The 15915-nt window shown below is 39.0% G+C and overlaps 1 protein-coding gene across 1 annotated transcript in view; it reads left to right on the top strand.

Annotated features, from left to right (window-relative positions):
* Positions 1–3315, top strand: part of Hcfc2 (host cell factor C2) — a 47577-nt gene extending 44262 nt beyond the window's left edge. Inside the window, exons 15-16 of the mRNA XM_013019103.1 lie at positions 1320–1505; positions 2312–3315. Coding sequence (XP_012874557.1) covers positions 1320–1505; positions 2312–2626 — 501 coding nt within the window. The 3' untranslated portion in view covers positions 2627–3315. The remainder of the gene's footprint in view (positions 1–1319; positions 1506–2311) is intronic.
* Positions 3316–15915: the final 12600 nt, after the last annotated feature.

Below are 15915 nucleotides of genomic sequence, written 5' to 3' on the forward strand. Positions count from 1 at the left end.
TGTGGGGCCTGAACTCTGGGCCTGGGCGCTGTCCCTCAGCTCTTCAGCTCAAGGCTAGCTCTCTATCACTTGAGCCACAGTGCCACTTCCGGCTTTTTTTCTTTTTGCTTATGTGGTGCTGGGGAATCGAACCTAGGGCCTCATGCATGCAAGGCAAGCACTCTACCACTGAGCCACCTTCCCAGCCCCATCACTTATCATTAAATACTAGTTCCTCCAATATTCTGGTGTAAGTCTTTCCAACTGAGTTTTTCTAGTTCTTGACAAAATTACTCAGAAATTCTGAATAATCTGTTAATGTTATCTCTTGATGAAGACATACCTATATGTAAAAGGCCTTAAAAGAAAAAAAGCACATGGAATTTAGAGGCAGTAGACTTGGGTTTCAGTCACTAGTTCCAGCTATCAGTAGACTGAACTGGGGAAGTCACTTGTTGAACCCCTCTGAGTCTCAGTTTTCTCATATGTAGAATAGAGATTAAACTCTTGGAAGGTGCTGTTATGGAGTTAGGTAAAAATGGCTCAAAAGATGTAATTTTATGGTTTTCCTACCTAGAGTATATAATCTTAATTATTTAACATTTATCCAGTGTCCTGAATATAGGCATGCTACTGCTCTACATCATATGCCATTCACTCTTTCTCTATCTAGCTTGTTTGCCTGTCTCTAAAAGTTGTTGTTCCTGGGCAGACTACTACTTGTCAGTAAATCTGAAATGTCTGTTCCAGGTTAAGTCCCATGGAAATAGATTCCTTCATTAATAGTGGTGGAGATTTTTTTTTTTGTCTACCTTTAATACCTTTCATGTGCTGAATATTGATTGATTGATTGATTTTATGCATGCATGCATGGCAGTACTGGGGCTTGAAATCAGGGCTAGCACTCTATCACCTGAATCACTTGCTCCACTTCAAGCTTTCCAATGATTAATTGGAGAAAAGACTCTCATATTTTCCTGCCTAGGTTGGTTTTGAACCACAATTCTCAGATCTGATCTTCCTAAGGAGCTAGGATTACAGGCATGAGCCTCCAGTGTTCCAGTAAGGACCCTCTTATTTCTCTTTCTAACCAGTGATTCTCCATGGGAGAAGGCCCTTTTCTTCTATGTAACAATCTCAGATTTACAGGCTTAATTGGATCACTAGTGAGCTTATTTCTTGTGTCAGAAAGAGAAATACATAAATGTGAATTGGAACCTTAACACATAATTCATTATTTAAAGGTGGTGTTGTTTGATGAACATTAAATAGCTTAAATTTTTGAATAATAATAAATGTGTTGTACCTTTTCTCTGACTTTGCTATATGTTACATTTTAGGTAGGAAATGCAGATGTACCTGACTACAGTTTGCTTAAGAAACAAGATCTTGTTCCAGGCACAGGATATAGATTCAGGGTTGCTGCAATTAACGGTTGTGGAATAGGTCCTTTCAGCAAAATTAGTGAATTTAAAACTTGTATTCCTGGTTTTCCGGGAGCCCCTTCTGCAGTGAGGATTTCAAAGGTGAGTTTTGTACATAACACAAATGATGTTTAGAAGTTCCCCTTCGCCTCTGGTAAAATGAGAGATGTCTGAAAGAGTGAAAGTGGTGATTAAATATTTAAAACCAATTTCTTTTGGCTAGTCATTCATGGTGGGTTTTTTTTTTTTTTTTTGTCTGTCTGAGAGCTTGAACTTGGGGCCTAGATTCTGTCCCTGAGCTCTTTTGCTCAAGGCTAGTGCTTTACACTTGAGCCACAGCACCTTTTCTGGTGGTTGGTTAGTTGGAGATAAGTGTCTCACAGACTTTGCTGCCCAGACTGGCTTTGAAATGGGATTTTCAGATCTCAGCTTCCTGAGTAGCTAAGATTACAGCTGTGAGCCACTAGCTCACAGCTGTAAATACCCTTGGTATTATTGAGTTCTAAATTTCAAGCTGAATTAGAGCATTCAGAAAGGCATAAAACTCTGTTGGATTCATTTTTATTGTTATGGAACTTCAAAGTTGAATCTGGAGACTTTTCGATTTTAGTTTGGCACACAAATGGGATTTTATTTTACCAAGTCTTGCCTTTCCTTGGGAAAGGAGAAGTCTGTACTTAGGGAAGACAGTCTTCTTCTGGGATATCACAAGCAGATATTTAAGCCTTGTATTTGTCAAAAGTGGGCCTGAATTAAATATTATAAATCCAATTAATGTAGGTTCTTTAAAAGTCAGCCATAAGAGATCTAACATCTATTGTAACTACATTAGTGAAAAGAAAGGTTTAAGATAGTAAGTGATAATAGAGAAAACTTGAGAACATTCATATTTTGTCTCGCTTTTCTAGAATGTTGAAGGAATACACCTTTCCTGGGAGCCTCCAACTTCACCCTCTGGAAATATTTTAGAATATTCAGCCTACTTGGCTATCCGCACAGCACAGATACAAGATAACCCCAGTCAACTTGTGTTTATGAGGATTTATTGTGGTCTTAAAACATCATGTACAGTAACTGCTGGACAACTGGCAAATGCACATATTGATTATACATCCAGGCCAGCCATTGTGTTCAGGATATCAGCGAAGAATGAAAAGGGTTATGGACCAGCAACACAAGTTCGATGGCTTCAAGGTAACAATAAGAAAGCATCTTTAAGTTGAATTGTTCTTTTACTGAAGCTGTTGTGATGGCGATTATTTATTAGTAATTGGTTCTGAAGCTTTGTCACTTAAAAGAGTATTCTCTGACTGTATTTCTAGGAGTTATGTATTTGAGTTTGTAAGTTGTTCTTAAAATGTATTTGTTCAATTCTAGATACAAATAAAAATAGAAAAGAAGCAAAGGCTCTCTGAAAATTAGTATATGGATTTTTCCTTACCCCTATAGTTGTTTTTACAAAGGAAAGTAGTAAAATTAAGATAAAAGCTAGAAGGCAGTATTACCCAACATCTTTTCTAAACGCTGTGTATCTCAGTCTTCCTAGAGTTATCAAGAGGATTCTAGTAACTGGTTGTTGTATACTTTGCTATCTTAAATGTTCTCTACGTTGTAAATGCCTTGTCTTTGAGTACTCCTTCTAGTAATTTCATTCTGTATTATAGGTGGTACTTTACCCATTATCTTATATTGGATATTTTCAGTACTAATTTTAGAAGCTACTTGATGCCTTCCTTTATTTTCAGTGAGCACAAAGCTTAAGAAATTTGAAAAGAAAGGCAAGTTCAAAAACTTTGCTTTTGCATTTTTATTATTTTCTAAGAATCATGGTACAATATATGAAAAGATACAAATAAATGGTACATTATATAACTGGGCACCAGTGGCTCATGCCTATAAGCCTTAGTTACTTTGGAGGCTGAGATATGGAGGATTGTGGTCTGAAGCTAGGCTGGGCAGAAATGTTTGCGAGACTCCATCTCCAAAATAACCAGCAAAAAGCTGGGCTGGAGGCATGGTTCAAGTGTTAAAAGTGCCAGCGGAGCAAGAGTGAGGTCCTGAGTTCAAACTCAGGTTCTAGCAAAAACAAACAAGAAACCATAGTATAAGATACAAAAAGAATAATGGATATTTTTTATTTATATCAGGCCAACATATTTGTGTATTTACCCCTTAAGTTCCTCATTAACAGGAAACAGTTAAAATATAATAAACCTTAAGGTCTCCTTTAGCACTAAAATCTTGTATCCCCATCCTGGGGATGGGTCGTGCACCCAACATCTTTTCTAAACGCTGTGTAACTCAGTCATCCTAGAGTTATCAAGAGGATTCTAGTAACTGTGGGTCATGTACCTCCATGGATCTAATTTTGATTTGGGTGAGATTAAGACCATCATAATTCAAAATTAAAGTTTATGTCCTCCTATTGCAGAGAGAAAAAAAGCACCTTAACAGGATACAAGTTTTGAAAAAGTGTTTTGAACATTTGTAAGACTTTTGTAAATGCTCTAGATGTTTTATTTTTGCATTGTTTTTATCTTGAAATTGTATAAACCTTTTTACAATGGAAGTATACGCATCACACAGCTAACCTCAGGTTCCTTACAACCTTAAAGATGCAGATGAACATTATGAACACTCTGCTACAGTAATGTTTAAATCTTTAGGAACTTCATGGTTCCATGCCTGTCAAATCTGGAATGAGTCCATACAGAGCAATAATTGCAGAAAAGCTATTTCAAACTAAGAGCTACAGTAGCTTAAAAGAGGACAAATCTGTCTTGTCTCATACCACCATAATCTCTTGCAGTTTAGGTTGTCTGAGTAGCTGTGTCTTCAAACTGTGTACGATATTCCCAGCAAAGATGGGTTGAAGTGTGCAGAATTAAATATATCTGTGTTCCAGTTACTAATTTAAAGTGTATAGAATATTTTAATATATAATTTTTTGTAAAGAACTGGGATTTTTATACTATAGTATTTGTAATTAATGTGTCTCACTAATTACATTTCTTCTGAAGAAAATATGCAAACTGTTAGACACATAATGAGTGGTTTCTGAACTCTAAAGATAAAAATAAATGCACTACTTTGGTGTTGTTAGAATACCTTTTTGTGGCTATATGAATCCTTAATCTTAAAATGTGTACTTTACAAGCGATGTTTACAAGGAGCGTCTCTGGTTTGTTATTCCAGCAACTCCCTTGGTGAGAGAGCTTCATTTTGCATTTGTTTAATACCTGTGCTTGGCTTTTGACATATGCTTGCTTTTTGCACTAGTCACATTTTAACTTACCTCATTATTACATTTGTAATCATGTGTATAACTTCCATCATGTGTCTGCTATAGGCTAAACAAACACTTAACCAAAGCTAAAATAAATGATAAGCAATTTTGCACATACTAAATGCTAGGGTTTGTGGTGTATATGTGTGTGTTTGGTTATAAAAACATTAAGAATGGAAAGTTATGGTAAGGTAATATTTCAAGTCCAATTTTTACTTACTATTTACTTTGTTAGAACAATTTTGGCTTTTAACTTTTATTCTCTGCAGAGTTTACATCTTGAAAGTATTCTCTTAACGACATGGAATAAGTTGATTTATAGTAGAGTAGAATAGTTTTTTGAATGTGCACATTATACTTATTAAGTCTTTTAGTTTACTGTGCTTAAAAATGCCTCTACTGTTTCAGACAATGAGGTGACCATGACATGTAGTTCTATCTAGCATATATATAACTCCTTAGAGGACAGGGTAGTCTTCTATACCAGGGATTTGTTCAAGTAATAAATCATTTTGCCTTGAGAATCAGTCCAGATTCTATTTTTTAATTTGGCAAATGTTTATTAAGCACCAGTCATATGTATCTCTTTGTTAAAGGATTAGTGGCTAAAAGGTAGGTACCATTGAGAAATCTCTTCGGCATTAACATTAACAGATATAAAAGATCTTAGAGCTGTGTGTTCATGAGCAGAATAAATTGAGTCAATAAGAGCAAGAATATATGTAGCTTCTTATGATTTGCAAATTTGTCAGTGAAAGTCTGGTTTTGTTGTCTGGCTGTGTGACAGAGGTTCTTCCCACTCCCCCCCCCTGCATTTCTCCCTTCCTTCCTCTTTTCCTCCTTTCCCCCTGACCCTCCTTTTCATTCCCTGCCTCCTTCCTGACTCCTTTCTTCATGGTGCTGGGGATTGAATTCAGCCTCTCGCATGCTAGGCACACCAGTGCACCATGCCTCTAGCCTAGGCAGATACTTTTTCTTAAGAGGATTTACATTGTTAGTTTCTTTCTTCCATTGTGTAAACAACTTGCATGTAACAAGTCTTTGTCACTTTCCTCTTCCTGTGCTTGAATTTTTTGTTTTGGTTCACATAAATAGTAAAATTGTTTTGGATGTTGCATGCTTTTAGATTATGTTTTCTAAAATACTGTATTGACTCTGTTTTAGTTTAGTAAGCTGATTTAGCAATTAAACTAGAAATAGGATGCATATCTGCATTTTAAAAGCTGCATTAATCTGATTGCATGTATAAGGCACCCGCACCCCTTAGCCCAGTTCAATAAGTACAATCATAGCAAGGGAAAACTGTTGCTCCATTATTTCAAAGACTTGTAGACTAGCAAAGATTCATTCTTATAGACATATACTCTATGATAAAAAGATACTTTTATTGAAAAATGACAGTGCTTGTAATATAAAAACCATTTGTAACATGGGACATGAAATTATTAGCACTTGAAATTACTGTAGTCATCTGATCATTAATGAAATAGGCTGCAAAGTAGACTTGGTCTTTGACCATTTAAGGTGTAAGTAACTGTTGTGTTTTCTTAAGACTGATTTTAGGCAGTTTTATGTATCATGTACCAATGATATAAAAAAATAAAGCACTTTTCTACTATTAACAATTATAGGTGGTATTTGTTTTTAACTGCATGAAAGAAAAATTAGTGGTAGCAGAGTATGAAGGTTGATTTTTTGTCATTCATTGAGTTAATATTGGCAGGCTCTAAATTAAGATGGACTGTTGAGTATTGTGAACAGGAGTCATTTTCTTAGTGAAACACGAGTTTATTGTAGCTGAACTAATATCCTGGGAAATAAAAAAAAGGCAAATGGCACCCAAGAAATAGCCTAGACTTATTGTCACTTTCTTTTGTCTTCTCTTTGTTTTATTTCCTTTATGCTGTTCACTCTTTCTAGTTCACAGCAATGGCTTCTACCTTCTACTCCATAAAAATAACTGTAGAGCAAGTCAGGATGAGCCACCTCCCATTTTCCAAGTGCAGGGAACACTTCCACACTCCGCATTGCTCTGCACTCTCAGGCGTGTGATGCCAGGTGCTCATCTGTGTTTATGCATCTCCTGTCTGCAGACCCCTTCCCACTGGCCACTTTGTCTGCATACTGGCCATCCTCAGTAGCCTTTCCAGACCTACCCACTGCCAGCCAGATCTGACTGCTCCTCTATGTGCTTTCTCCTAAAAACTGAGCTCTTGTTCGTTTCTCCCTGCTTGCCCTTCACTAGGTGTTAGTTAGCCTTTGAGGGCAGAAGGGTGTCTTTCTCTGTCTTCCTGTTGGCCAGTTAGCTACTACCTAAAAATGCTGAGAAGTGAGTAAAAAAATTGTCCCCTTTACATTCCTCCATACTTCCTTTCCCTACTCTCAAGTCAGAGGCAAGATGGGAGGAAGTCTTTGAAAAAGAAGAAGAATTTCAGAAGAATTATTAAGCCTCTGGAGAAAATAACAAACTCTTCAGCCTTTTCTTATCCTGTGGGCTTCCTAGGTGGCTCCATAGCCTAGAAATTCTGAGATCAATGACTGAATATGGAGGTATATTAATCTCCAGAGGCTATATGTGTGTGTGTGTGTGTGTGTGTGCACGGATATGCGTGCCTACACATGTGCACACATGTGCATACCAGCACTGCAGCTTGAACTTAGGGCCTTACAATCTTCCTTAGCTTTTTTACTCAAGGCTAGAGCTCTACCACCTGAAGTACACCTCCATTTACTCCATTTTTGCTGGTTAATTGGAGATAAGAGTCTCCTGAACTTGTCCATCAGGGCCAGATTTGAATCTCAATCTTCACATCTTAGCCTCTTGAAATCTTATAGGTCTCATAGGTGTGAGCCTCAAGTGCCCTGGTAGGAAATACTTTTTATTTACTAGTTTCATTTTGCTGGTTGAGTAGTCTTTGAAGAATATCAATGTCTGAAGATAGGAACTACAGGAAGTATGGACTGGTGGCATATCAGTATGTATAGAAGCTGAACGCACCTTTGTGGTTTCCTGTATGTCATCATTCCTGAGCATGAGAACTTAGGAAGGCACAAGAAAAGCCTTTTGTGTCTGAGCACAGACGGGTTAAAAGTAGAAGGTAGAAGCTAGCATTTGTTTTTGAATATTCGCTACTGCTATCTACTAGTAAATCATGGTCCGACAAGTGTCCAGCCCTGCCCAAGAGGGTTATCCATTCCTCCCATCTAAGGAGGCAGAGCGGGATCTCAAGACTTAAGGCTGCCCTCCTGATCTCTCTCTTCATACTAAGACAGCAAGCTGTAGGCATAATGCCATCCAGTAAAAGAAAACAGCAGCTAATCCCTGCCAAATTCAGCAGCTCACCCCCTCTCCCCACCCAAACACTGCTAGATCCAAAATTATTCTGCTACCAATTGCAGTTTAGCACTCCTAGTGGCATTGTTCATTCCTGCTAAATATGGGTAACAAGTCTTTTTGTTTGTGTGTGTGTGTGTGTAGTTGGTTGTGGGGCTTGAACTCTGGGCCTGGATACTGTCCCAGAGCTCCTCAACCCAAGACTAGCACTCTACCATGTTAGCCACAGCACCACTTCTGATTTTCTGGTGGTTAATGGGAGATAAGAATCTCATGGACTTTCTTACCCTGGCTAGCTTTTGGGTTTTTTTGTTTAACTTTTTTTTTTGGAGGGTCCGGTCGTGGGGCCTGAACTCTGGGCCTGGGCACTGTTCCTCAGCTCTTCAGCTCAAGGCTAGCACTCTACCACTTGAGCCACAGCGCCACTTCCGGCTTTTTTCTTTTTTTTTTGCTTATGTGGTGCTGAGGAATCGAACCCAGGGCCTCAGGCATGCAAAACAAGCTCTCTACCACTGAGCCACCTTCCCAGCCCCTGTTTTGGGGCCTGAACTCTGGGCCTGGGCGCTGTCCCTCAGCTCTTCAGCTCAAGGCTAGCGCTCTACCACTTGAGCCACAGCACCACTTCCCGCTTTTTCTGCTTACGTGGTATTGAGGAATCAAACCCAAGGCCTCATGCATGCAAGGCAAGCACTCTACCACTGAGCTACCTTTCCAGCCTGGTTTTGTTTTTTTAAAAATAGCTGCTGTAGTGCTTAAACTTGGTCATATGTGGGTGCCTCTGTGTTAGGGCCAGATGGAGAGAATGGACCAGAAGGATATACTTTGTACTTCCTGGTACATAGGCTATCATTTGCTTCTGTGCCTGGTCTTCCCAACACCATGCCCTGTTTGAGTCGTGGGAACGGGATTAAATGTTTCAAGGTCTACTTAATTTTTCAAACATTCTGAATGCTAAAATTTCGACCTAAAACTGAATGAAGGGACTGTTTTAAACAGTGTGTACAATGGCACTGACCTTGGCAAAGACATGATTTCAAAACTGTTCACCTTTTGTGGACCAGCCTGGAACCTGTTATTGACTAATGTAGAAAGAATCAGTAGCAGCTGGGCACCAGTAGCTCATACTTGTAATCCTCGCTATTCAGGAGGCTGAGATCTGAAGATCACAGTTGGAAGCCCAGCCCAGGCAGGAAAGTCTGTGAGACTTTTCAATAAACTACTCAAAAAGGCTGTAGTTCCGTGGCTCAGGTAGTAGAGCACTGGACTTGAGCAAAGGAAGCCTAGGGACAACGCCCAGGCTCTGAGTTCAAGCCCCAGGACAAGCACACACACAGAAAATGAATCAGTAGCTCTGTATACCTTTGACATCTTTTGAATCCTTCACCCATAAATGCATTATTAGAATACACCAAAGGTGATTGGTACTTTTACAAGTCAACAGAACTCAGTAAGGAAAGATGTTGTCTTTGTCATTTTTAGGATTTGCATCACCTATCATTGTGTTTTATGCAAATAAATATTTCCAGTGAGCAAAGAAATCAATTAGCCATTCATGCCAGTTACAGCAGGCCATCTTGGACAGCCATATGATAATACAATATTGTGATCTCATTGGACCATGCCACTATGGGAATCTAATTAGCTTCTGTGAGGAAAGAGTCCTGATTCTTTGTTCCATATTCTCATGTACTTTATTCTCCATTATTATCATTGGTTGATTTTCATAGCATACCAATAACTGAAATATGGATGTTTCTTTTGTTGGATGAAAGTATATATCTCATGATCTTACACCTTTTAAAAATATTATTTGTTGTGTGAAAAATATATACCAAAGGATATAAACTGTATGGTCTAAAAATAAACTGATTGCACACATTTCAGCCTTCAGCCTAAGATCTTGAGCATTTTCAGCTATCTAGAATCCCCCATTTGGCCTCTATACATGCATACCACATGATGTAAAAACATTGTTCTGGAGTTTTTGTTAATAATTCCCATGTTTTTACTTGTGGCTCTGTCATATATGTCTATAATCCTAATAAAGTGCTTAGAGTTACCTGTTTTTGATCTTGTATGTAAATGGAATCATACTGTATACATATTTGTGTGTGGCTCCTTTTTCTGACATTTTTATTTCCATGTTTATTTCATGTAACTATTTCATGTTTTCATTGTTACATAGTATTCAGTTGAACCACTTCCACACCTTTTCTGTTCTTCTATTTATGGACATTTGGATTACTTTTAGGTTTTTTCCTGGCTGTTACAGACAATGCTGTTATAGATATTCCTGCTCAATTACAGTGGAACTCTGTAAACAGGAGTCATGTCTCTTTTGTTCTTTGCTATATTCACAGTATCTCAAGCATTTCCCTACAAAGAGTAGATGCTCAATAAATACTTGAAGAATTCATATCATTTTTTAATTTAAAAATACCTTTATTGGCTAATGAGCTACATAATTAAGTTCAGGGTTGGAACTACTCTGAAGTAGAGCATATTTCTTTACATATTTTACATACCAGTCCTTTGTCAGATTTAGTACATATATTTCCCCCCAGTTCATACACTTACTGCCTTTTATAGTTGTATTGTGTGTGTAGATCAACTTGCAGAGTATTTGTATCATTTCTATATCTTCCCAGTCAAAAACATTGTACCAATTCATTTCATTTTCTCTAATGCCCCTTAGTATAACTTTTTTTCCATAAAAGCTTAGGTTTCTTATTTTTGTTTTTTGGGCACCAGTGTTGAGGTTTGAACTGAGACATCTCATGCCATTTTTTTTTTTTGGTCAGTTGTGGGGCTTGAACTCTAGGCCTGGGTGCTGTCCCTGCGCTCTTCAGCTCAAGGTGAGCACTCTACCACTTGAGCCATAGCTCCACTTCTGGTTTTCTGGCGGTTAATTGGAGATGAGTCTCACAGACTTTTCCTCCCGGGCTGGCTTTGAACGGTGATCCTCAGATCTCAGCCTCCTGAGTAGCTGGGGTTCCAGGCCAGGCGTGAGCCACTAGCACCTGGCTTCTCATGACTTTTTTTTTCACATCTGGTGCTTCACTGTTGACCTATGCCTCCAGTCCAGCTTTTTTTGCTGATTAATTGGAAATAAGAATCATGTGGACTTATCTTCCTGGGCAGGCTTTGAATTGTGATCTCAGACCTCAGCATATTGAATAGCTAGGATTACAGTCAAGAGCCACCAGTACTTGGTTTTCAAGTTGGTTTTGTTTTTTTAAAATATTCTTGACCCAAATGGCATTTTCCCCCTTTCTAATCCTGTACTTTCAAGTTTTTCTTTTTAGCCAGGCACCTGTAATCCTACCTGAGGATCATGGTTTAAAGCCAACCCAGGCAAGAAAGTTCGAGACTCTTTGATAGAAGTAGAGTTGTAATACTCGCTAGCCTTAAGCAAAGAAGCTCAGGGACAGTGCCCATGCCCCGAGTCCAAACCTCAGAACTAGCACCAGAAATAAATATAAAAAGTTCTTAACATTTTGGCCCTGGCTAGGATCAGTAGAAAAGAACAGTGAATACTGTTCTTCTGTTAAACCTTGGTTTAAAGGCAGTGTTCACTTGGCCTTTACCAGGTTGAGGATGATCTCTTCCATTTCAACTTTGCTAAGAAATGATAGTATGAGCGGATGCTGGGTTGTATTGCATGCTTTTCTGCATCTGTGTAAATGATTGGTTTTCCCTTTAATATTAATGTTGATCTTTAGTCCTAGCATAAACACAACTTGCTTATGATACTTGTTTTAATATATTTCTGAGCTCAATTTGACAACATACTTGTTGACACATGAGATTTTTTTTTTTTGTAACAGGGTGTCAATATGTAGCCTACTGGGCTTGAATTTGTGATCCTCCTTCTTTAGCCACCAGAGTGCTGAGATTATAGGAATGTAATGCTGTCCTTGGCAATTCTCTATTTTATTTTTGGTGCTGGTTCTGGGGCTTGAATTTAGGGGTGTGAATGCTGTCCCTGAGCTTTTAGCTCAAGGCTAACACTCTACCACTTGAATCACAGCTCTAGTTCTGGTTATTATTTGGTAGTTAATTGGAGATAAGACTCCATGGACTTTCCTGCCTAGCCTGGCTGTGAACCACAATTCTCAGATCTTAGCTTCTTGAATAGCTAGGATTACAGATGTGAGCTACCAGCATCTGGCAAGCTATATTTTTTTTAGAACCTTGGCTCATGTGTCCACGTGAGATCCATGTTGTAATATTCCTTTTGTCCTGTCTGGCTTGAGAACTAACATTATTCTTGTCCCATGAAATGAATTTTTCAGTTTCTCAAGTGTAATATTAGAATTAGTCTTTAAAGCCATTTGGTCATTAGGAAAATTTTAAAGTTTGCAGTTTCTCCAAAAGCTGTGGGAATATTACAATTTTTTGTGAAATTTCTTTTTTTAGAGATCTCTGCCATTTTAGTTTTTAAATTCTGGTAAGAAGCTGCCCACAGTCATAGCCCCTTTTCGTTCCTAATCTTCCTTGTACCTTTCTCCTCAGTAGCTAGGATTACCTTTACATTTTTACTTGATAATCCTAGAGGTTTGAATATTTTACCCATTAGTTATTTTAAAGTATATTTTCAATGTCAGAGATGTATGAGCCGGCCTAATTTGTATTTCTGTCACTGCCAGAAAAAAAAAATGTGCAAGATGTCATTTTTCCTGACTACATTTTTGTGCTATCTTGTGTCCTATTTGTACTGGGCGGGATGTACTTGCCCACTAGTTGCATAGAATGATTCTAGAAGCTGCCACTTTGTTAGGTGGTACACATCATCTATTTACTGATTTATATTCCTCTTTTGCTGAATGTCTAATTATAGAGGATTTATGAATTAAATTATCAGTATTTACTTTCTCTTTTGGTTTTATTATCAGATGCAGAGAATTAGACACTCGTTTAAAATTGTCAACTTAGGATTATTCTATCTTTTTTTGGTGACAGAATCCCTTAAAATTATGTAGTGAGTGAATGTTGCCTGCATCTTTTTTATTCTTCCTTAGGTAGCAGTTTTAAAGTCTTTGGTATTTTTAGATCTTTATTTAGCTGTGTATTTTGTGTTTAAGGTGATATACCTAAAAGATAAAGCTAATATTTTAAATTTGAATAATTTATATCTATTGTGACCCCTTTCTAAAGGTGTTTTATCAGAAAGTGTCTTGTCCTGTGTGTTGTTTACTCTCCCTCCCAAAAATCTTCTTCCTTTGTCCTTACTTTTTTACCTACTTACTTGTTGGGTTTTTACTTTCAGTTACATGGTTTTTTTCCCCCAAAGTTTTAATTTTGGCTTATAGATTCTCATTGCTTTCTGTATAATCGCTTGTTCCTTCTTCCATGGTTCCTCAAACATTCATTCTTGTTAATACCAATATTGAGTTTTCTGTGGATGGTCTTAATGTCTGTCGTTTTGTCTTGCTCATCGTGTTCCTTGAGTACACCCACATCCACACCCACACCCACACACACCTTATTTTCCTTGGCAAATAAGAATAATTTTAATTTGGAGCTTAGATTGAAATCCTTGAAACCAGTGTATGTGCTTCAGACACCCAGAGGCCACTTTAAATTAAAACCGCCTCCTCAGTGGTGAAGACATTTTAAAGCCATTTATTTTACATTACTTCTTTTGTTATTCAGCACATTTGGAATTTTTAGCAGGAGTTGTTGCAGTTAGGCAGTTTGGAAGGTGAAGTCTACATTGGAATTTTGCCTGGGTCATGTTAGCGTATGTAGCTGGCTTTCCTTTGTCCTGTCCTGCAAGGCAGCACTTTCACAGTGTGGAACTGCTACCCTTAGAGGTAGGGAAATCCGTAGACACCTTTTTCTTTTGGTCGGTCATGGGGCTTGAACTCTGGGCTTGGGTGCTGTCCCTGAGCTCCTCAGCTCAAGGCCAGCCCTCTACCATTTGAGCCACAGTGCCACTTCTGGTTTTCTGGTGGTTAACTGGAGAGAAGAGAGTCGTGGACTTTCCTGCCCGGGCTGGCTTTGAACCATCGTCAAGATCTCAGCCTCCTGCGTAGCTAGCATTACAGGTGTGAGCCACAGGCGCGTGGCTGAAAGAAACCATTTTAAAAAGATATATTCTTCCTCAGAAGAATGGCTCTGCCACTTACTTAAACAGTCCTAATATTACTCATTTGATCCTAAAGATTATCTTATTCAAAGTTGACTTAGCTTTGCTTATTTTATTTGCCAGCATCTTGTGTTGATACTGTCCCCCCAAAAATTCCTAGGCTCAAGCAATCCTCCTGCTTTAGCCTTCTAAGTAACTGGGACTACAGGAATGTACCACCATACCCAACTGGATGTTTTCTTATAAATCTAGTATTGAGAATTACAGATGTATGAAAGATCCTCTTTGAACACTGGCCCTGGATGACTTTGCCTAGCAACTTTTCAATGGACACCTATTCAAGGTTCAGAAATACTAAAGAAAGATGTACTCTGGGGGCTGGGAAGGTGGCTCAGTGGTAGAGCGCTTGCCTTGCATGCCTGAGGCCCTGGGTTTGATTCCTCAGCACCACATAAGCAAAAAAAAAAAAAAAAAAGCTGGAAGTGGCGCTGTGGCTCAAGTGGTAGAGTGCTAGCCTTGAGCTGAATAGCTGAGGGACAGCACCCAGGCCCAGAGTTCAGGCCCCACAACCGGACCCCCCCCCCAAAAAAAGAAAAATGCCAGAAGTGGTGCTGTGGCTCAAGTGGTAGAGCGCTAGCCTTGAGCTGAAGAGCTGAGGGACAGCGCCCAGGCCCAGAGTTCAGGCCCCACGACTGGACCCCCCCCCCCAAAAAAAAAGATGTACTCTGAAAAGTAAGCCCACAGTATAAAGTTATCAAATTAAGACAAATATGTTAAATTTGCTCTTAGAAGACAATCAGGAAAACTTAAATTATGCCTGAAAGTGGTAAACATCATGCCATGGTGTCACTGTTCAATAATCTCAGCGTGTGTTTGTAAACGATGGAGGAACTGCTGATTAACATGCAGTATGCACTCTACAAACCAGTGTGTGGCCATCAAGCTTCTACTGACTTGGCATACCTACTGGCACTAACTTTGGCCAAGGAGTTCCTCACAATACATTGCCCCGTGCAGCAATCTATTTAGTAGGCAGTTTTGAATAGGGAAGCGACCACTATACTATTAGCCAAGCTTTTATCCTACAGACTTCTTGTGGCCAATGACCTAAAGCAATTCTATTTCATAAGTCCCTAAAATTGGGTACAAAAACAGTCTTGAAAGGACTAAGTGGCTATAGCAATCTGTGTATATACCCCTCCTCATGTTTTACCCTGCATCACTTGACTCAAAGTGTATTTTATCACTTTTAATCTAAAGCAACCAATATTGTCTTGCTGATCAAGTCGTAACTTTCTATGAGAGCAATTCATTATATTTAAAAATCTTGTAAGAGTTCATTCTTGGCAAATGGTTAAATGATTTCATTTTCCTACCTAATTGCTACTGCTGTAGATAGAAATTCTTTTTGGGTCTGGTCATGGGGCCTGAACTCTGGGCCTTGGCGCTGTCCCTCAGCTCTTCAGCTCAAGGCTAGCGCTCTACCACTTGAGCCACAGCGCCACTTCCGGCTTTTTCTTTTTGCTTATGTGGTGCTGAGGAATCGAACCCAGAGCCTTGAGCATGCAAGGCAAGTGCTCTACCACGGAGCCACCTTCCCAGCCCCTAGATAGAAGTTCTTTTAGGAAGGGACCTCACATCCTTAGCTGTACTCTTTGGCCCATTAGGGCAATCTGGAAGACAGGCAACAAGGGGCATGTTTTCTTTTTTCTTTCTGTCGGTTGTGGGGCTTGAACTCTGGGCCTGGGTGCTGAGGCTAGTGCTCTTCCACTTGAGCCACAGTGCTACTTCCGGTTTTCTG

This window comes from Dipodomys ordii, unplaced genomic scaffold, assembly GCF_000151885.1.
Source record: "Dipodomys ordii isolate 6190 unplaced genomic scaffold, Dord_2.0 Scaffold3, whole genome shotgun sequence".
In the NCBI taxonomy this organism is placed as follows: domain Eukaryota; kingdom Metazoa; phylum Chordata; class Mammalia; order Rodentia; family Heteromyidae; genus Dipodomys; species Dipodomys ordii.